Source organism: Garra rufa, chromosome 16, assembly GCF_049309525.1.
Source record: "Garra rufa chromosome 16, GarRuf1.0, whole genome shotgun sequence".
NCBI classification, from domain to species: Eukaryota; Metazoa; Chordata; class Actinopteri; order Cypriniformes; family Cyprinidae; genus Garra; species Garra rufa.
In genome coordinates this window covers 3,273,241-3,296,983 of record NC_133376.1, presented here as the reverse complement: position 1 = coordinate 3,296,983, position 23,743 = coordinate 3,273,241, and the positions used below count along the sequence as shown (strand labels likewise).

The window sequence follows — 23,743 nt, the reverse complement described above, 5'->3', positions numbered from 1 at the left end:
CGAGATATCTGTTTTCTTCTTACAGAAGTCAATGATGACCTCCTTGATCTTTGAGGTGTTGAGTAACAGATTTTTCTCTCCACACCATACTGTCAGCCGCTTCACCTCGTCCCCCCAGAGATAAGCCTCACCACTGTGGTGTCATCTGCAAATGTAATGATGGTATTACTGTGGTGGGCAGGGGTACAATTGTAGGTATACAGGGTGTGGAGCAGGGGGCTCTGCACAAAGCCCTGTGTGGAGCCAGTGCCATAGATGTATGTGAGTCCACTCTTACCCTCTGGCTGCGACCAGACAGAAAGCTCTTAATCCATGTGCAGGGGGAGTATGGAAGTCCCAGGTCTACCAGTTTTTCCACCAGATTGTGGGAGAGGATGGTATTAAACGCAGAGCACAAAGAGCAGCTGCACATACTGTAGCTCCCCTCCTGCTCCAAGTGTTTCGACAGTCTTTGAACATCCAGATCTGGAGGTGTTCACGGACAGTGTTCTGTGTTACATTAAGTACTGCATAGACATTGTCACTGTGGACAAATGCACCAAGGTCTGTCCCAACCAGAATCTCTGGATGAACAGTGATGTTTGGAGGCTATTGAAGGAAAGGAACACCACCTACAGGTGTGGTGACAGGGCTCTCTACAGTGTGGCCTGAGCTAACTTGAAGAGAGGCATCAGAGAGGTTAAGTTAGACTATAGGAGGAGGATTGAAGACCACCTGGACAGCAACAACAGTGGGCAGGTGTGGCAGGGAGTCCAGTCAATAGCAGTTGTTATTGACATAAACACATAGCCCCCTCCCCTGCCCTTACCGGAGTCCCTTGTCCTGTCATGTAGCCTGTTAGCTCAATAGCAGAGTTCAGGATGAATGAATGAAGCCAGTTCTGCATGATGTTGTTAGTCGCAACCTGTAGCCTCAGTTCATCCACCTTGTTGCAAATGATCTGGCGTTCATCAGAAAAAGACTGGGAAGCGGTGGTCTGTGTGGATGCCTCTGTAGCCTATCTGTAGCCTCACTTTTGTTTCCTCTCTCTGTACCTTCACCGCCTCACCATAGGAATGGTAAACCAAAGTCGGAGCGTCATGGATTTCACTTGCTCCAAGAGCGCTCCACCACCGCTCCATTACAAGTACAATTCATGCCAACGGCCCGTAAGTATAACTGCATATTTAGCAAGAATTCACATATTAAACATAGGCCTATTTTGCTAGCTTGATGGATCACTCAAATCAGAATGAATGTGAAGGTTATGATGACGGCAGTGGACATGAGCGGGAAGTTACAGTTCTCAATGAATTTGTTTGTTCCTTCTAGATAAAGTATATTTTCAGGTGAAAGTAGGGCTGCACGATTAATCGCACGATGTTGTGATGCGCGTTTAGTCAATGAAGCTGGTACTTTGATTAGTAGTAAATCTCCATCGCGTGCGTTCAGCTGGAGTGGCAATTAATACACAGAGACGTAAATCACTGACAAGCTACGCCAAATCGTGCTCAAAATCGAATGATCACTTGTCAGTGATTTACGCCTCTGAACGCTCCAGCTGAACGCAGCTGAACGCACGTGATGGAGATTTACTACTAATCAATGTACCGGCTTCATTGACTAAATGCACCTCACAACATTGTGCAATTAATCGTGTAGCCCTAGGTGAAAGCATGATTTAAACAGGTACAACACTTATTCATACGCAATCGCTCTCTCAATAATGCATTTAAACAAATGTAGGCTAATTTTACAGTGCTACTTAAATCATGGAAAGGATTTCCATGTGATTAAATGGCCTTCTTTCAGCATTAAGCACTTTTGTTAGGCTAACTTAAATAAATTAGTTGGTCCAAAACATTGCTAATTAGTTGGGCTGACACTATTAAATTAAGCTGTTCCCAACCATAGTAAATAAGTTGAATCAAACTTAATAAATTAAGTTGACCCAACGTAAGTACATTAAATTGGAATAACAGAATTGCATAATGCTGAAATAATGCTGAAAGTTAATCATGTGGAAATCCTTTCCATGATTTTTTTATGTTCTTTCAAAGAGTAATTTTTTTGAGTGTTCATCTGTAACCGTTTTTGAATGAGCAGAAATCTTTAAGAAATGCAGCGATCCGTAGGTAGCCTAAAATAACTGACGAAAACATTAGGAAAATTTTGCACACTAATGTTCCAATAAGCCACTCTGAATGTCTCCTGTTATTTTATTTATTGTATTTCTTTATATACATTATAGACAGAACTATATATAGATATTTCAAACATACTGTAATACTTTAGACGTGGAGTGAAGGCGGAGCGGTGTTTCTGATATCAGTGAGTGAGGAGTGGAGCGGGAGTGGCAAATGGAGAACCCGGAGCAGAGCTGGAGCGGAGTGATTATTAAATGCTCGGAGTGTGGAGGGGAAATGTTGCCGCTCCACTCCGCTCACATACTCTGGTCCACACAGTCCTTTAGCACACATCCAGTGATACCATTAGATCCAGCAGCCTTCCTCGGGTTTATGGCCCGCACAGTATTCCTTACCTCATCCTCCTCCACTGTGAGGGTGAAGTTGCTGTTGGCCGCAGGATAATGTATGGCTGTATTCCAGGTAGTCCTGTCAAAACAGTCCTTTAGCTGCTGAGAGGCACCCTCAGGCCACGTTTTTACAGTCTTTGCTATGGTAAGAGCTGTTTTCCTGAGGGGGGACATATGCAGCTTTTAAAAACAGAGACATGTGGTCCGACTGGCCCAGGTGTGGTAATGGCCTAGCCCTGTAGCCAAGCTTGATGTTTGAGTAGACCTTGCCCAGTATTTTAGCTCCTCTAGTAGCACACTTTACATGCTGATGAAATTTAGGAAGCATTGACCTTAGATCTGCATGATTAAAGTCCCCTGCCAGCATATGCACAGCATCAGGATGCATGCCCTGCTGACTGCTAATACCGCCATGAAAAAATTCAATAGCGGAGTTAGAATTAGCATTCAGTGGGATGTAAACAGCAGTTATCATGACTGTGAAAAAAAAAGGATATTTAGGCAAAATAAGAAAAATGTACACATCTCCATTCTGTTCAAAAGTTTTCAACCCCGGCTCTTAATGCTTAATTTTTCCTTCTGGAGTATCAGTGAGAGTTTGAACCTTATGTAATAGCTGCATATGAGTCCCTCAGTTGTCCTCAGTGTGAAAAGATGGATCTCTGAAAAGGTAGTAAACTCACAATTATGTTCCTGCTTACAGAAAACTGGTATCTGAAGATTTCCAGTCAGGATTTAGACCAAATCATAGTACTGAGACTGCTCTTATTAGAGTTACAAATGAACTGCACTTATCATCTGATCGTGGTTGTATCTCTCTATTAGTGCTGCTGGATCTTTGTGCTGTGTTTGACACTATTGTACACAACATTCTTTTGAATAAACTAGAAACTTATGTTGGCATTAGTGGAAGTGCATTGACATGGTTCAAATCGTACTTATCTGACCGGCATCAGTTACCAGTACCTCAAGGCTCAGTACTAGGGCCATTCCTTTTATGCTTTACATGTTACCCTTGGGAGACATCATCAGGAAACATGGTGTTAGCTTTCGCTTTTATGCTGATGATTTCGCCCGGCGAAACATAACAATTTGAAAAACTAACGGAATGCATAGTTAATATACAAAAACTGGATGATGAGTAACTTCTTACGGCTAAATTCTGAAAAAAAAAACAGAGGTGTTAATTAATGGACCTAAAACCTCTGCATATAATAACCTAAAACACAGTCTAATACTCAATTGCTGCTCTGTCAATTCTTCGTCATCCGTTAGGAACCTAGGTGTGCTATTCGATAGCAATCTTTCGTTCGAAAGGCACATTTCTAGCATTTGCAAAACCACTTTTTTTTTTAATCTCAAAAATATATAGAAATTACAACCTATGCTCTTGATGTCAAATGTCACCACTGCACTGGCTCCCTATTAAACATACGTATAAATTTAAAAATCTTGCTAATTACTTATAAAGCCCTCAATGGTTAAGCTCCTCAGTACTTGAGTGAGCTCTTACCACATTATAGTCCCTCACGTCCGCTGCGTTCTCAAAACTCTGGCAATTTGATAATACCTAGAATATCAAAATCAACTGCAGGCAGCAGATCATTTTCTTATTTAGTGCCTAAACTCTGGAACAATCTACCTAACACTGTTAAAGACACATCTCTTTAACCTGACCTACACTTAACACATTCACACATGTCTATAATCTAAATCTGTTAATTTTTAGGCTACACTAATTAGGTCAGCAGGAATCGGGGAACACTTCTTAATGTAACACAGAACAATGTCCATGACCACCTTCAGGTCTGGATGTTCAAAAACATCCCAGGTAGTCCTGTCACATATTACTCTGTTTTGTTCTTATTCCAAAATCAAGCAAGCTAGTATGCATAGGCCACGAAGTGTTAGCAAAATAACACAATTGCGGACCGGGTGGAATAATATGGAATTTATTCCAGAAAACTTCTTGCACAAAATAAATGTAAGCATTTTTAAGGACCTGTATCTATGCATGTCCATTTTCAAAAACTTTCTAAGGCCTTGACATTTTTTATTCAGATTCACAAACTTTCAAGGACCTGTGGGAACCCTGTAGATAGATAGATAGATATGTTGTTTAAAAACAAAACAAAACAACAATGCCCATTTTACTTACTCAAGACGTTTTTGTTCAGCGTTTTTGTTCAGTAATCATTATCAACATGATCTGATGAACTAGTAAAAACACGCTCGACAGGAACTAAATTCGCAGTCACACAGAGAAAAAGAAAAGCAAGCCGATAGAGTTTCAGAAAGCGCCTGGACATCCCGCACCACCACCGAAGTGGGTCTTCGTTTAGAGGAATAGACGGCGCGAACGGGATCGCAGCGACAGCAGGTTGTAAAATTATGGCAATTTCAGTTTCGACTATTGCTTACAGGGTCGACTCGTAGGAGCTGTACCAACAGATAGACAGACAGACAGATAGATAGACACAGATAGACAGACAGACTGATAGTCAGACAGATAGATAGACACAGACAGATAGACAGATAAACAGACAGACAGACAGTGTCCTCCACTAATATTGGCCCCCTTGGTAAATAAAACGTTTCATTGAAGTAAAACAATAGAACCTAGGGGTGAAATCTCATTATGAAACAAATGTTTTTCTCTAGTTCACGTTGGCCACTATTATTGGCACCCAATTACTGCAACTTCCTTTTCCCACGATAACAGTTCTGAGTTTTCTCCAACAATGTCTAATGAGTTTGGAGAACACCTGACAAGAGATCAGAGGCCATTCCTTCAAACAAAATCTCTCTAGATTCTCTAGAATCTCTCTCTTTCCAGCTTCATGTTGGTGCTTCTTCTCTCCAGTTTCTATACCGGGTTCAGGTCAGAGGACTGGGATGGCCATGGCACAAGCTTCATTCTGTGCTCAGTGACACAATTTTGTGTTGATTTTAATGTTTGTTTTGGATCATCGTCCTGCTGGAAGATACAACCATGGCCCATTATACGTAGGATTTCTAACAGAGGCAGTCAGGTTTAGATTTTTTATCTGCTGCTATTTGATACAATCCATGAAGCCATGTATCTAAACAAGATGTCCAGGACCTTCGGCAGAAAAATAGGTCCACAACATTAAAGAATCAGCAGTATTTTTAACCATGGGCATGGGGTACTTTTTATCACTGTCTGCACCAAAACCATCTGGAGGGTTAGCTGCCAAAAAGCTAATTTTTTAGTTTCATCTGACCATAGAAGCCAGTTCTGTTTGAAGTTCCAATCATGTCTGACAAGTGAATATGCTGGAGTTTGTTTTTGGGTGAGCCAGGAGGATTTTTTCTTGAAACCCTCTGGAACAACATGTGCTGATGTAGGCAATAGGGGCTGTTTGATCATTTTATTTTAGGCTTTCTGACCCCAAGACTCAACAATTCTCTGCAATTCTCCAGCTGTGATCCTCGGAGAGTCTTTGGCCACTCAAACTCTCCTCCTTATTGTGCATTAGGATGATATAGACACACGTCCTCTTCTAGGCAGATTTGTAACATCTTTAGTTGATTGGAACTTAATTATTGCCCTGATGGTGGGAATGGGGGTTTTCAATGCTTTAGCTCGTTTCTTACAGCCATTTTCTATTTTGTATTACAAAATACAATTTTATACTCCTAGCCACTCCTAGCCACCCTGGTGTGCCAAAATTGTAATATTAATGGGAATATACTTTAGAGATATTTTACTTAGACACATTTTTAGGGGTGACAAGAGATCAGAGACCATTCCTTCAAACAAAATCTCTCTAGATTCTCCAGAATCTCTCTCTTTCCAGCTTCATGTTGGTGCTTCTTTTGTGGCCAACGTGATCTAGAGAAAAACATTTATTTGATAATGAGATATCCTCCCCATTTTCCGTCGTTTTACTTCAATGAAAGGTTAGAATTTTGTGAATTTTTCGAATGAAAGATCTAAAGGATAAACGATGCAGATTTATTTTCAGTCACCTTTGCTCAGTTTTACTAAGGGTGCCAATAATAGTGGAGGGCACGACAGACAGACAGATCTGAGAATGTTCATATCATTCTTTGCCATCAAAAAGAGAAAGTTCTTATTGTCTTTTCTTAATATTCTGTCCATTGTGGCCTGCTGAGAATCCATGTAATTACCAGCCATTATGAAAGTGGAATCAGAAAGCTGCCACTTCTCTGTTCTGCTCCAGCTGACCTTTACATTCCTTCATTGATAATTGTACACCTCCTAGGAAAATTACAGTGCTTGGTAGATAGCCAGTGTTGAACGGCATGAAGATGGTTTTCCAAAATAGCACCATAATACAGTTCACACCTGTCATTCTAACACCTAATAATTCAATGAAGATTAAATTTGAAAGGCTGCTGTCTTTCACCTTCTCCTTTAAAAAAAAAAAAACATTAATTCACTTTAAAAAGTGATGACTACGGTTCAGACACTTCCATGTGCAGCAAATTTACTTTTACATGGGCTTGATAAAACTTCAGTTCTGTTAAATAAAGAAAAGGCAGTGAAGAGTTAACAAGTGTTGGATAAAAATAATGTGGTGTAATAATCTTTGACCATTTTGCTTTGACCTTTAGTCCCAAAACTACGGTGGCCGACAGAGGCCAACGCGCTGCAAACAAGAAAACACATGCAAACAGAAAAAACGACAACAAATTAAGAAAACATCTTTATCAGTTTGACAACACAGGCGCTGCAAATCCTCGCAACGCAAACACAAATACGGAAACGCGCTGCAAATTCTCACAACACAACCAAAATCAGAAACGCGCTGCGAACACACAAACGCGCTGCATATAGCTCGGTCCACAACGGAAATGTTTCAGGGGGACCTCAAAAAGTGACGAACCCATCTGGGACCTGATTATTTTCTCAGTGGCTGTTGGTCAGAGCAGAGGTGTTATCGGTGAACTATCACCTTTTAGTGATAGTATAGTATCACTTAAAGGTGATAGTGATATAAATAATCAGGTCCCAGATGAGTTCGTCACTTTTTGAGGTCCCCCTGAAACATTTCCGTTGTGGACTGTGCTATATGCAGCGCGTTTGTTAGTTTGCAGCACCCTCGTGTGTTCGCAGCGCGTTTCTGAGTTTGGTTGTGTTGTGAGAATTTGCAGCGCGTTTCCGTATTTGTGTTTGCGTTGCGAGGATTTGCAGCGCCTGTGTTGTCAAACTGATGAAGATGTTTTCTTAATTTGTTGTCGTTTTTTTCTGTTTGCATGTGTTTTCTTGTTTGCAGCGCGTTGGCCTCTGTCGGCCACCGTACAAAACACACTGAAAGAGAAATAAATAGAAAAAACAATAAACTTTTCTAGTGACAAAAGAAGTGATATTAGATTTCAAAAAGTGAAGATCACCAAAGTAGGTAAAGTATTTAAAGATCATTGACATTTAATCATCAGACAGAACTTTTGAACAATACATATTTTGCACCATCGGAAAAACATTGGCATGTAATGACTTAATCATGTAGTGGATATGGAGTTAAAGGAAAGTGTTGGAGCGCATACACAGTCAAAGGAAGCAATGATCACCCTTAGATTAGGGGCAGTGCAAATCAAATAAGCATTGGCTAATAATTATCCTCATAAGTGAGAACCGTATGATAGGCATATCAATTCTTTATGCAGACAATTACAGTATCTGAAGAGGGCCACACAAACGGACTCAAACGTACCTTTCAAACAGACTAACTTGGACAAATTCAAAAAGATTACTCGCCTACTTGCAATACAATACAATGCTGCGATCCCACACCTACTACTTTTGGACTAGAGAAAAACAAGGCAATAGTGTTAGACAGTCCCAATGTCTGAAACAACCTCGTGGGTTTTACGGTAATACATTAAACATATCTCGTAATAGGTTTTACAAGTCCTAAACAATACTGACCTCAGCAGTCTCTTCCTAAATATATACAGAGAGGTATCAGAATGTCTTTATATTGCATCACAATGCAAAAGAAAGAAGGTAAATCCAGACTGCTCTCTATTGACCACAGGAAAACAGTCACAGTCTGAAATAGTCATCAAGGATTAAAAGAAGCTCAATAAAAATGTCAGCCAGTCAGTGATATACTGTATACAGATGATAAATGCATAGGATTGACTTCTTACCAACTCAATATGGAAAACGTGCGTTAATGCTAGCAACACAATCGCACACACACGCACATGCACGCCAGAGTAAGAGATCTCTGTTTGCATTGGGTGAATGTCATGAAACCACATGCATGTCACATTTCACCCCGAAATCAAAAGAAATTATATTGTGCATAATAAACAAGAAACCTGTTTTAATTTCTCATACTATAATTAAGCACATTAGTATAATGCATCCCTATTTTATTTTGTAGTTTTGCTGGAAGCCTCAATACTCAATGGTTATTCTTATTAAATTCTCTTTATTGCTATACAAATTTTATTTATTTATTACTGTACCGCTGTTAATTAAAAATTAAAGGCTGAATAGCAAATAACACCAAATAGTAAATACTTAACAATACACAAAAAATAAATAAAGGTTTTGCATTTTTTGCAGGTTTAAAATGAATATGGTCATAAATAGGCTTAATGTCTATTATATAATATAATCTCACTTTGTTTTCAGGGTGAAGTATGACATTTTTAAACATTTATCCCACTATGTGAAGAAAAAAAAAATAACAGCAATCAGAAACATCCTTGAAATACCTCCAAGATATGGATATATCATAATTCATCAGAGATGTGTCCATCTGCTCTCATCAAAGCATGATAATCAACAGTCCATCAGGTCTAGGACATCTGAAAATGCCAGTGATTGTCCTGTGGCTCTCCTTTTCATAAAAGATGAGCAATATACTTGATAACATTCAGCATGAGTTCTAAGTCATCGTCATTACAAGACAATCCTCATTGTTTCAATATATTTGGCTCTCTCTCTAAAAAAAAAAACAGGCTTTTCTGGAAAGATCCAGGATTTGGAATGCAGTCGTCTCATTCAAGGATTGGTGCTTTCTTAAACCGCTCATGATGCTAAAGTGAATAAGGATCCCACTAGTAAAAAACAAAACAAAAACAATGTTAGTGTAAACAAAACTTTTGGGAGAGCAAAACTAGATCTAGATTTTTATATTTATTTATTTATTTATTTAATTAATAAGGGACAGTACATACTAATGAACATTAGAAAATGTAAGTATGTGGGAGTTAGCCGAAGGCTAATTTACATCCCTTGTCCCTTGGCAGATAACAATTTAAGACAAACAGAGACAGAATCATCAAAAATGCATAACATTAAAATGAATGAATAAAGTAACATAAACATCAGTTTCTGCCATTGTGGTCATTTACAAAAAGCCAAGTCCTCAGATTGAAGAATGAGTGCATATTTGATTGTTTTTTAGCCATTCCTTTAGATGAATTTTAAAAGTGTAAAAAAGCTAGATTTTTATATTGAGTGGTGTTACCAAGGTTGCTTCTGTGAAAGACAAGCCACATCTTTTTTTTTTTTTTTTTTTTTTGGGAATGAAAGTACAAATGGTACAGTATGAGCTAATAGTAATTAACCAACAGTATTAACAGTAATAGTAATGCTTGCCTTCACCACTAAAATCCATACTCACCAAGCATTCGCTCACTCAAGTGATTATGATTCCGTCCTAATAATGACTGAAGGTCCATTTTCATCTGAAATAACATTGTATGGCAGAGAGTTAACACTTGTTTAAAAATCCCTCTAACAGCAGATTTATTTGAACAATCTAAACTGGAAACAAATGACTAAATATCAAAAGATTATGAAAATTATGATTTTTGAAATAAAACTTTTGGGATTTCTCTCCTTATAGTGGACTTCAACAGTGCCTGCAAGATTGAACTTCCAAAATGCAGTTTCAATGCAGCTTCAAAGTGCTCTAAACGATCCTAGTCGAGGGAGAAGGGTCTTATCTAGTGAAACGAACGGTTATATTCTAAAAAAAACCCCCAAAAAATAAAAATAAATGCTCATCTTGTGTAGCTCTGCATGTACTCCGTTTATTCCAGTTAGGCTACATCTATAAACTCCCATCTCATTTTCTTCTCCAACTTCAAAATCATCCTACATTGCTGCAGAAGTACTGACGCAGTGTTTACAAAGTGAACATGCAAAAAAGATCAAACAAACACCTTTGGGTCATTCTTCATTTGTGGTGGCAAGTGGTGTCCCTCTACTTTACAACAGGCGAAATAAACTTTAAATACCAATAAATCATAAAATGTTTTCACGTTTGTATTCTGTAGGGTAAACACAATTTGTGCACTGTTAATAGTTACATTTTTGTTTTAAAATACATATTTAATTGTGTTTAAGAGATTGTATTTGTAACATATTATGCATGTTCCCGCCATGCTTCAGAGAGGTATAATGGAATGTAACTGCAGCAATATAACATTTTTAACACAAAAAAAGCATACTGTGAATATAGATTTTATTTAGCATCTACAATTTTATTAAAGGGGTCCTATAATGCTTTTTCACGTTTTTAATTTTAGTTAGTGTGTGGGGTGTATGTTTGGGCATAAAAACAACTACAAAGCTACAAATCTCAAAGTCCACTCCAAAGGAAGATATTTAGTGTTTTTAAAAATCCCTTTTCAAGAACTACAACGAACTAATCCTTTGGACTACAGTCCTGTTTTCCGGATATTATGATGTCACAAAGCTCACTAGAATATCATGGAAATATGAAAATTTGAATTGTTGGCGGGTGGGGGATTGTTTTTTTCAACATTTTGAGAAATACAAACTTATTTCCAAAATGTCCCCTGATCTTGAAATCATCATGATGGCAGCCTCCATTTTAGAAAAGTCTGGATTTAGGCTAATTTGTCTGTGGTGTTACTGTCTTTCTTGGTAGCACTATAGATATAATTGGTTGTGTCACCAGTGTTTGATTACAATTTAAAAAAAAAAAAAAAACGCTTAAATTTGAATGGATATAGCATATTAAACTAATTTTAAAAGCACAGCAATACATTTTATCAAAATAAAAAAAACAAAACAAGCATTTTTTTTCAAATTCTGCCTCTCATTTGCCACCCCAATTGAAGAATGATCCCCTAAACAAAAACAATAAAACAGCGAAGTAGGACATTTTTGAAGTTGGAGGAGAAAATAAAATGGGAGTTTTTTGACATACCCTAACTGTCTAGAACCAGAATAAATAAGAGTACACGCAGAGCTAGACAAGATGAGCATTTTTTTTAGAAAATCTTTGCAAGATAAGACCCTTCTTCCTCGGCTGGGATCGTTTAGAGCCCTTTAAAGCTGCATTTAAACTGCATTTTGGAAGTTCAAACTTGGGAGCACCACTGAAGCGCACTATATGTGTTTTCCTCAAGAAACATAAATGTATTTACGACTGAAAAAGGAAAGACATCACAATCTTGGATGGCAAAGTGGTGAGTAAATTATACATTTTTGTTCTGGAAGTGAACTTCTTTAAATATCGCACCTCTATCTGAAATCCAAACACAGGGCTCCAGACTAACAAATGAAAGCTGTGCTACTAAATATGACATATTTTGTCTCATGGAAATGGACAATAAAACACAAGTATGAATCGGAATGCAGATGGAAATGTACTTATAACTGTAACATCAGTAAAATCTGAACATAAAAACCCTGTTTTTATACAAAAAAGGTTAATATTTTAATGTGCACTACTCTTCTTATTACCATTACTCTTTTTATCGAAGGATATAAATGCATACAAAATATTGATTTGAGCTGTATTTTTTTATTAGCGCACAAAAAAACATGCATTTAAACTATGCAGTATGTCTAACTTGTTTGTCATCCATCATGGAGAGTCCGATAGTCACTCCACTTCGTAATTAAAGCTGAGATTGCATGAAGTGTCTAAAACATCATCCAGGCATTTGAAGTGCACTTCTCATTCTTACAGCAAAATAGCGTAGAATAGTGCACAAGTATGTGAATTGGGACGCATCTTCATTCTCGCTACTAATGATGATAGGCATTATCAGGGATTAAAAGACCTCAACTGACCAATCAGAATCAAGCATTTCAGAGAGCCATGTGATAAACTGGTTAAATCACAGAGACATTTGAGGTTTGTAACAGAATTCTGCACTGAATTCAAGTGCTTCTAAAAGGAACTTGAAGGGTTGCATAATCAAGGACGTGTGGTTAAGATCTATCCACGTTGCTCGGATGAAACTGATAAATGGACTGGCCGTGTAGTTCAGATGAATAGCGCTGTTTCATTCCTCTTTTGAAGCGCATGTTGCTGAGTTCTGACAGTTAAAGTATGTTTACACAGCACACACTCTTTCATCTCAAAACATTAAGACAGTCAGATTCCTCATGATACACGCCTTTTAAAGATGCACGATTAAACTGATTCACTGCCCACACACTTACGCTTTTTTAACAAAAATTATTGGTCGTTCCAAAATGACTTATATAAGTGCAATTAAGTTGCAAAATGACTGACATTTAGTGGCGTATTTAGTGTATCAGATGTACCTGATAGTACACTGAAGTACAAAATTACATATTAAAGACGCATTTTAACTTGGACACGACCTCACCTGAACTTTCTTCATCTGATCCACCGTCCTCCAGCCATTTCTCCTCATTGGCCAATAAAGGATTCTCTGATTCACGCAGGGTCCTCAGTGGGAAATAGTGCCCATCACCCTGACTATGACATACAAACACACAGAACACATGGAAAACATTTACAAAAGCCTTTTTTCATAGTTCAGCTGTTGTTCATTTATGTGCAACAAGACATTTATATCCATTGATACACTGCTGGACAAAATTTTGGAATTACCACGATTCATTTTTTTTAATGTGAAAGAAGTCTCTTATGTACGGTGACCTGATCGGTTCACTTAAGTTTGGCCACGAGATCATTTTGTCGAGGTAACAACATTATCAGAGATGGATTTATTAATATTTTATGTTGAATTAAGAAAGTATTATATTAATTATAACAGAAATGAATACATATGTGACCCAGGACCACAAAACCAGTCATAAGGTTAAATTTGACAAAACTGAGATGTACATCACATGAAAGCTCAATAAATAAGCTTTCTATTGATGTATGGTTTGTTAGGATAGGACAATATTTGGTCGAGATACATCTATTTGAAAATCTGGAATCTGAGGGTGCAAAAAAATCAAAATACTGAGAAAATCACCTTTAAAGTTCTCCAAATTAAGTTCTCAACAATGCATATTACCAATCAAAAATTTCATTTTTATATATTTATAGTAGGAATAAAAAAAAAAAAATCATGGAACATGATCTTTACTTAATTTCCTAATGATTTTTGGCATAAAAGAAAAATCTATAATTTTGACCCATACAAAGCATTTTTGGCTATTGCTACAAATATACCCCAGCGACTTAAGACTGGTTTTGTGCTCCAGGGTCAGATATATGATTATATTAACAATAGGCGATGCTGTCTATGCGAATGATGTCTATGCGCGATGTAGACAGCATTCAAAAGAAGTTTATCATTCATAAACATTACATAAAGCACATCAAATAAAATAGGCCTACAAGAAACCTTTTTATGCATCCCACAGTCTTGCAAGTCCATTAACGGATCCTATTTTTTCCGTAATATTTGTTTTATTCGTTTATATTTGTTTTTCCATTGATCTCTTTACTTAACGTTCTGAATGTAAAAGATACTGTAAGTGCTGGACATGCCAATAAAGCTTTGATTATGCTATATGACTGTGATTATTACTGGAATGCAGTTTAAAGGTTTAAATTAACATATATTTTATTTTATTTCGTCGAATTAATAGACGAGCCTATATAAATATAGTGTTTTATTGACAATCATTCACGTAGTTTCATTTGAAAATCATTTATCGTCACACATGGACATAAATACAACCATAAAGTCAAAACTTTATTGGCATAATTGTTGTTTACAGTATTTGCAAAATATATGGTAGCAAATACTAGCATTATGCAGAACGTACGTTGAGAGATACACAATAAATATAAAAATATAGCCCTAAGTCACTTATAATTTAATATAATTATTATTAGGCTATTATTTTTTATTATTATTTATTATTAATTTATTATTTTAACTGGTTAGGGCTATATTTAGTTAACGTCTGACAATTATGGCAATAAAGTTGACATGATTGTATGCCCGTGTTTTTAACAATAAATGAGCGTTTTCATTTACAAATGAACTACTAAATTTGTGTTAAAGTCAACCTTTAAACTGCATTCCAGTAAAAATCCCAGTCATATAGCATATGTCAAGCATTTACAGTATCATCTACATTGTGAACGTTAAGTAAATAGATCGAAATGAAGAGGGAAAAAAAATAATATAAACGAAAATAAAAATATAACCGATAATAATAGGCTAATAATAATTATAATACAAATACGAAAAAAAGACAGATCAGTAAACAGAAGGATGAATAAAAATGTCTTGTAGACCTACTTTATTTGATGTACTTTATGTAATATGTATTCATGATGAACTTCTTTCAAATGCTGTCTACATCGCACATTCATGTAGACATTCAAGCATCCCTTATTGTTAATATAATAATATAGTAATGTCTATAATAATTAATATAATATTTTTTTTATTTAAAATAAAATATTAATAAATCCATCTCTGATAATCCCAGCTTACTAGGGTCACGCAGGTTGTTTACGCATTAAACTCATGGCCACAAGAAATGCATGTTGTTCCCTCAACATAAGAAGTCATAAGGATGTTGTTACCTCATCAAAATAATCTTGTGGCCAAAACATAATATGATATTCCCACAAATTAATATCTCATGGCCATGACAAAATTAAGTGAACCAATCATGACCCCCGGCGGTCACCGTACTTACGCTCTCCAAGGCTGCATTTATTTGAGAACAACTACAGTAATCCAAAATACAGTAACATTGTGAAATATAAAAATGTAATGCTACTTTAATGCGATTTTTGTGGAATGTGACATTTTTCGGGATTCTTAAACGAACAGCAAATACCAAAGATCAGCATTTATTTGAAATATGATTCGTTGGTAACATAATAAATGTCTTCAGTGTAAATTTTGATCAATGCATCCTTTTGGAGTGTAAGCAGTTTTGACCTGAGCTCACCTTGTGAACACCGGAATAAACCAGAGCTTTTTATCCTGCCCAAACACCTGCTGGAGGTTTCTGCTGAGCCCAACATTAAAGCCATTCCTGTCAGGCCCGTTCTGAAACACCGGTGCAGAAAATGCCTCTAAAATAACAGGAAGGTTCATTGAGGTTAAACAGTACACACCAAAATTATGAGCCACATAAATCACTTCTGCTAACCAAAGGTCAAGCCAGATATGTAGCAAGTGGTATAAAGTTTCATGACGTTTCTGCTTCTTGCAAAAATACAATGAAAGGGTAAAGGAAAACCCAGGAATTTAGTATAAAAACAAAGGCTTTCTTACCTAGTGTGGATCTGTTTTTAGCCACCAACCAACAGTGGTAGCCAAACAGGAACATGAGACTGACAAAAAACATGAGCGCCACAAACAACAGGAAGAGCACGTGGAATTTTGCAGGGCCGTTGGGTAGATCTCCCTAACAAAGAAATGCAAAGAAATGTTTGAAATGTGTATTTTTAGCAGCAGCACAACCCTAAACATTATGCTCAAAAATACATTTTACTGTACCAAACTGTGGCTATAGTCAAAAAGGCAAATATCATTCTGCATGCTGTTAAAAGCATAATCATTATTTATAAGCACACAGGTTTGGAATGACATTAGCCTGAAAAGATAACAGAACTAGCCCCTTAAAGTCTGTGGCTTTGATTTCCTGTAGTGATCTGCTTTTGACTAAAAAAAATAATTCAAATTTGAGCATCTTGCAATAATGAAATCAGCCTAGCTGTTTAAGGTTACATGAAAAGATGAGACAGATTTAAAGACTAGTCACATTATTGTTATTATTATTTTTGTAAATGTAGATGTAAATGTAAACGTGTCTGTTTTTTAGATGTTGCTCTAATAGGACTGCAGGAATATTGTAAAAAACAAAAAAAACACTGCATTATGTGCATGCTGTTTGAAGTCTAAGTCTGTGCTTAAAGTGACTTTCTTTTTCCTCAATAAAGTATTATTAATTTAAACGACAAATGTCTAATGTGAATTTTTCTAACATAGTTTCACTTTCACCCATTAGTTGCACAAGCATTAATCTCTCCACTCGTACAAAACTGGACATGCACTCTCAAATACAGCTCTAGTTCAGATATTGTGTATTCATAAGTAGCTCGGGTATATTTGTAGCAATAGCCAAAAATACATTGTATGGGTCAAAATTATCCCAGCCAAAAATGTGACCCTGGACCACAAAACCAGTCATAAGGTTAAATTTGACAAAACTGAGGTGTATACATCATATGAAAGCTCAATAAATAAGCTTTCTATTGATGTATGGTTTGTTAGGATAGGACAATATTTGGCTGAGATACATCTATTTGAAATCAGAAATCTGAAGATGCAAAAAAATCAAAATACTGAGAAAATCACCTTTAAAGTTGTCCAAATTAGGTTCTTAACAATGCATATTACCAATCAAAAATTACATTTTGATATGTTTACAAAAGGAATTTTACAAAAAATCATCATGGAACATGAACTTTACTTAATTTCTTAATGATTTTTGGCATAAAATAAAAATAAAAAATTTTGACCCATGCAATGTATTTTTGGCTATTGCTACAAATATACCCCAGCGACTTAAGACTGGTTTTGTGGTCCAGGGTCACAAATGTTCCATGAAGATCTTTAGTAAATTTCCTACTGTAAATATATCAAAACCTGTTTTTTGATTGGTAATATGCATTGCTAAGAACTTCATTTGGACAACTTTAAAGGCGATTTTCTCAACATTTTGGATAATGACGCCTGCCCTCTTGCTAATATTATTGAGTTAGGAAGTTAGTTTAGAAATTGTTGGTCTATTTAAAGCATGATTGCTCTCTCTTCAGTGAATACATATCAGTAACACTACAACAACAACAAGGATTAGTTCAATTCCAGAATAAACATTTCCCTGTAATTTACTCACCACCATGTCATCCAAGATGTTCATGTCTTTCTTCGGTTGAAATTAATTTAAGGTTATTGAGGAAAACATTCCAGGATTTTTCTCCATATAGTGGACTGCAATGGTGAAGTTAAAAATTGCAGCTTCAAGGTGCTCTACATGATCCCAGGCAAGGAATAAACCTCTTACCAAACAAAACAATTGGTAATTTTCTAAAATAATAATAATAATAAATTAATATACTTTTTAACCACAAATACTCATCTTGCTCTAGCTCAGCTTGCGCATCTTTTTTATGCATTATGTAATCACATTAGAAAGGTCACATGTTGAAAAACTTCAAAACTGTCCGACATCGTTGTTTTACCTTTTTTGTAAAGGGTATTTGAGCTTCTTTGCTCATTAGCTTTGTAAACACTGGGTGGGAACTTCCGCCTATGTCACGCATGCAGGATTACGTAATATGCGAGGTCGAGTTATTGCAAGATGAGCAGTTGTGGTTAAAAAGTATATACGATTTTTTTTTTTAGAAAATGACTGATCGTTTTACTAGATAAGACCCTTATTCCTCGACTGAGCCCTTTGAAGCTGCACTAAAACTGCAATTTGGACCTTCAACCCATTGGCCACCATTGAAGTCCACTGTATGGAGAAAAATCCTGGAATGTTTTTCTCTTTTTCGACTGAAGAAAGAAAGACATGAACATCTGGAAGTAAACTAATCCTTTAACCTGAATTAAGACTGGACAACATCTCAAAGCATTCAATAATATCTATAATAAACTCATGACTTTCCCAGGCCTGTATCACAATTTGTGTTTGTACAGTAAACAAACATTAAAAGTTAACACACTATGAGCTTAATCAAAACTGTTTGCTGAAACTCACCACCCAGAACTTGAGGAAGTACTGGAACACTGTTGACGCAATGAACACGCAGTAGATCATGGAGTAAGACAGGAACAGCAGAAAGAACTTATAGTTGGAGAATCCAACACAGTTGTTTACCCTAAAGAACACATACACCAAAGACATCACATATCTAGCATTTCAGAGTGTACAAAATGTAAAGCATTAATCTTATCTCATATGCGACAACAGCTAAGAATATCAGATTACTTGATTCATAAGACAACAAATTATTATTTACCATGGACAATGGTGATCCATTTTCAAAACACATCTATAAAAACACAGAAACGTTCAAATCAAGTCGTGCTGTTCAACAACATCCTGTAACCTTAATTAAAATACAGGTTTTGTGTCGAGAGATCTGTTTTCAGGAACAAGGGTTGGTGCAGTGCTTGCCTTACGTTTCACAGACGGAGCAGTGGTGACAACGGTCCGGCTTTATCACCTGACAACGATCGCAGAACCTGATAGCTGAACACATGGAGATAAAGACGATCAGCTGCCCGCGTTTACATCCGATCACATGTTGAACTGGCAAACACGGTCATTCACAACATTCAGCCAAATGACTATAGAGCTGCAGCTGCTGTGGAAATGTACATATTACTGACAGATGTCTGGCGTCATAGCTCTGCGTACCTCCTGACTGAGCACGCGTGAAGATGGGAAGTTTCTTAGCGATATCAACGAGAATCTGCTTCTGAACATCCGGCCGTTCTTCCATCTCATACCTCTCTTTATCAGTGTATGATAAATGGAACTAGAGCGAAGGAAAAAAATAAAGAAATTCACAGGAAATTGAAGCCAATTAGAGACCCATTAGAATTTTAGGCATTTTAAAGACAATTTTCAACTACAATTGCATTTTTTTTTTGTTTAATTCTTATTCTTAAGGATGTTTCTCATTTAATTCCTATTATTGTAATATGTGATCCTGGACCACAAAACCAGTCATAAGGGCCAATTTTTTTTTTTTTTTTTTAATTGAGAATTATACATCATCTCAAAGCTGTATAAATGAGCTTTCCATTGATGTATGGTTTTGTTAGGATAGGATTTGGCCAGGATACATTAGATTCTGAGAAAATAGCCTTTGAAGTTGTTAAAATGAAGTTCTTAGCAATGCATTTGACCAATCAAAAATTAAGTTTTGATATATGTGACCCTGGACCACAAAACCAGTCTTAAGTCGCTGGGGTATGTTTGTAGCAATAGCCAAAAATACATTGCATGGGTCAAAATTATTGATTTTTCTTTTATGTCAAAAATCATTAAGAAATTAAGTAAAGTTCATGTTCCATGAAGATTTTTTGTAAAATTCCAACTGTAAACATATCAAAATGTAATTTTTGATTTGTAATATGCATTGCTAAGAGCTTAATTTGGACAACTTTAAAGGTGATTTTCTCAGTCTTTTTGATTTTTTTGCATCCTCAGATTTCTGATTTCAAATAGATGTATCTCAGCCAAATATTGTCCTATCCTAACAAACCATACATCAATAGAAAGCTTATTTATTGAGCTTTCATATGTATGAAATGTATGATGTATAAATCTCAGTTTTGTCAAATTTAACCTTATGACTGGTTTTGTGGTCCAGGGTCACATATTTACGATAAAACATGATCTTTACTTAAAATCCTAATGACTTTTGGCATTAAAGAAAAATCGATAATGCATTTTTGGCTATTGCGTCAAATAAACCCATGCTTCTTAAGACTGGTTTCGTGGTCGAGGGTCACATGTAGTATTTACAAATATCTTATTTAGAAACATTTTGTTATTATAAATATTACATGGTTAATCATCATGAAAAGACTGCAAAGAATAAGAGTAATCAAAGAATTAGGAGTAAAATATGAACCAGGCATGTCACAAACAGCTTTTACACTCACATTTTAAATAAATACAAATTTAGAAATAAACTTGTGTCATAAGCAGAAAGCGTAAATCACAAGCACCTTTTTAGACGGCGCAGATGGTGGAGTAAAGATGGCTTTCCAATACGTCCAACAGAACATTATAAAGCACACATGGAATATCAACAAATAAACCACTGTGGAAAAACAAACACACAGATCATTACTAGTAAATAGTCGAATTTATAGAATTGAAAAGTTACACATAGGTGCCAAAAAACTGCCATAAAAATATGATTTATCAACATTCTTTTCCACTTTCACTGATGTCAATTTTTAACCAGCATCTGTTCTATCCATAGATACCAAACATTCATTAATTTTAAAAATTTTAAAACTTTAAAATCTGGTTTGTTTACATAATGCCACAGGTGTTTTTTTTATGAATAAATTTAAAATAGTAGTTAATTTCCATATACTAAATGATAAGCAGATTTTTTTTTTTGCTTATTAGCTTCTTGGGTGTCAGTGAAGAACAACAACATTCATTTTGAGGCATTTATATTTTTTATGTAGTGTCAGAAAAAAAACAACAACTAACACTTAGGACCATAATGGACAAAAATGTCCATGTCAAAAAACTGTTATAGAAATGTTATATATTAATATTTTTTTCCTACTTTCACTACTTTTTTTTTTTTATCAGCATCTCTTCTATTCATAATTACCAAACATTTATTCATTTTCAGAATTGTAATGCTTTAAAAGCTGGTTTCTTTGCATAATGCTCACTGTCAGTGGGCAACACTAGCTCCAGAGTAACATTTCTTCATCTTCCAAGCAATGAAATGACCAAGCCCTCAAGCACCAAATATGTATAGGTTTTGCTTTGCGAACACTCAAACTTTGTATTAAATCTACCAGACTAAACAATCAGCGTTTTCTTGTGGTGAAAACAAAAACAATGTGTTTAGGGGCTTCTGAACTTCTCCATCAAATTCAAGCTCCCCTTTTATCTCTGTACAAAAACAATAATAAATAAAAAAAGTGTAATCAAGGAATAATATGAGTGTTTGGGTGAAAAATAAAAATCCTCAAAGCTCATTAACCTCCTTTGACCTCATTCATAGCTTTCACATGGCCCTATGACCCCGCCAAGGGTGGGACTCATATACATGGAGTGGGATTTTTGATTGCCAGTACAATATCATTTCTTTCAAACTAATTACACCCATAAAATGCTCAGTAAACACATGCAAACCACACTCGGACATCCTTACCAACATACCCACACAATTATAGCTGCATATTTTTTTTTTTTCCAATTGACTATAATATGCATAAGCAGAAAACACAAAAAAGCGAGTATTTCTTTTATATGGAAAATTTGAAAAAAAAATGGCACAATCTAGTAAAAAATTGTAAAAATCTTAAATTTGAAGCCTTGCCGATAGAATGAATGCCTATTAGCAAATATTGCATAATTTTATAGTCAAATGGCCCCTGATTAAAAAATTGTTTTAATGGGTTTCAATGTGGACATTTTTGTCCTTAAAGGTTGTATCAGCGATTTCTAGCCTAAAACATAAAGTGTCAAATTCAGCTGACCTTTATTCACGATCCGCTCGCTGCCTGCCCCATAAATTGTCTGTGAAAAAACCGCGTCTCTCTGGTCAGCCTAGGGTCCGAGATATGCCAAAAAAACAATTGGCGCTATCAACTATTCCACAGATAAACAAACATTGTTCCAACCAATCAGCGTCAGGGGGTTCGTGTTGTGGACTTTCCTACTGGTGCAGGGATGTGAGGGAGGCGGAGCGAAAGTCCACAACACCAAACCCCTGACGCTGATTGGTTGGAACACTGTTTGTTTTTGCTGTGGAAAGGTTGGTAGCGCCGATTGATTTTTTGGCATATCTCGGACCCTAGGCTGACCAGAGAGACGCGGTTTTTTCACAGACAATTTATGGGGCAGGCAGCGAGTGGATCGTGATGAAAGATCAGCTGAATTTTACACTTTATGTTTCATGCTAGAAATCGCTGATACAACCTTTAAGGTCCTGAGTGTGAGTATTTTTTGTACGGAGGGTAAAATTGATTTTTTTTTTGAAGGAAATGAGGGTGAAATGTTAAAATTTCAATAAAAATACACACCTGAGCCAAGATTTATGCAGTTGGCATTAACACAGGCACACTTATAACAAAAAACTAAACTGAAATGGACAAAAATGTCCATAAGGTCGCACAAGGGTTAAGCATAAATTTCAAAAAACATTCAAAAAGTACAACTAGCAAGTGTTGCTGAATCATCTGAGGTCAGCTGAGAGTTGTCTGAACTGAAGATGACATTTTCACTTTGTTTTCAAACAAAAGCCCATTCACAAGAGCAGGTAGGCTGGTTTGTGTCTTATACGCAATGGCAGAGGGAAGTCAGCAATCACAGATCACTTACCTCTCTCCAAATGATTACTGAGAGTAACTGAAAAACAGAGAATCAGGATCAGTGTCGTGAAACATCACGGCTGTGTCTCAAAACCTTGTGACTTATCTAACTAGGCAAAAAAATGACGAAAACCACGGCCTCACTGTGGTTACTGAGATGCTGTTTAGTGTCTATGCTTTGAGACACAGCCCAATAATAATGTAATTAACGCTAAAGCAGATGTATGTAAAAGATTAAGGTGGATACAAAGACTCAAACCAATTTATTTTAGCGAATACTAGCACAAATACAAATAACTGACGAAGCATTGTGGACTATACATGATGATACTTCCTTGTTACAGACGAACAACCATTAGCCCTATTCAAATAAATCAACTGTGAGGTCTTACCGAAGCACAGCTCAAAGACATACGCGTAATAAGACCAGAGAACCACAGATGAGATGATGATAACAGGAATCCAGGAGAAAATCCTCTGACAACATCTGAGTGCTCTCGACAGAGCCATGATCAGCCCGCTCTGGCATCTGCTAGCGCGCCTGTCTATCCAAACAACAAGCTCTCCGACATCTGCTGGAAAGCCTGGCGGATTACCAAACGACGATCTGCTCTGGCATCCACTAGTACGTCTGAACTACAACATGATCTGCCCTTGATGAATAGCTAATGTGTGTCACAGCAAGTGCACTAAATGCCAGGCCGTGACACTGTAGCAGCCTGGTGAGATTAGACTTTTCAATAAGTTACAAGTTACAATCGCTTTGCCAAATGAATAGCTTTGAGCAAGCACACAAAACTGCACATTGGGAACATCTGCTGGATAAAGCCGTGTAAACACAATGAGAACTGCAAAAATATAATAATAGATACGTTTTAACTTATGTGTAGCACCTATTTTGTGTAC

General features: G+C 36.4%; 1 protein-coding gene across 1 annotated transcript; it reads right to left on the bottom strand.

The window, feature by feature from the left end:
• Window positions 1-7,906: 7,906 nt before the first annotated feature.
• zdhhc15b (zDHHC palmitoyltransferase 15b) lies at window positions 7,907-23,367 on the bottom strand. The gene is made up of 12 exons (XM_073820328.1): window positions 23,230-23,367; window positions 22,848-22,874; window positions 20,498-20,592; window positions 19,176-19,296; window positions 18,938-19,007; window positions 18,775-18,807; window positions 18,513-18,633; window positions 16,019-16,151; window positions 15,690-15,816; window positions 13,121-13,233; window positions 10,147-10,210; window positions 7,907-9,577 (listed from the first exon to the last, which is right to left on the bottom strand). Exons 1-11 carry the CDS (start codon window positions 23,345-23,347, stop codon window positions 10,170-10,172), a joined length of 999 nt encoding a protein of 332 aa, XP_073676429.1. The 5' UTR covers window positions 23,348-23,367; the 3' UTR covers window positions 7,907-9,577; window positions 10,147-10,169.
• Between the last annotated feature and the right edge of the window lie 376 nt (window positions 23,368-23,743).

Excerpts from the sequence above, each read along its gene's own strand:
- zdhhc15b (XM_073820328.1), bottom strand. The coding sequence starts at position 23,347 with ATGGCTCTGTCGAGAGCACTCAGATGTTGTCAGAGGATTTTCTCCTGG. Across the intron at positions 18,808-18,937 it reads CACTGCTCCGTCTGTGAAAC|ATGTGTTTTGAAAATGGATC; the intron begins GTAAGGCAAGCA and ends GTGTTTTTATAG. Across the intron at positions 16,152-18,512 it reads ACTTCCTCAAGTTCTGGGTG|GGAGATCTACCCAACGGCCC; the intron begins GTGAGTTTCAGC and ends TTTCTTTGTTAG.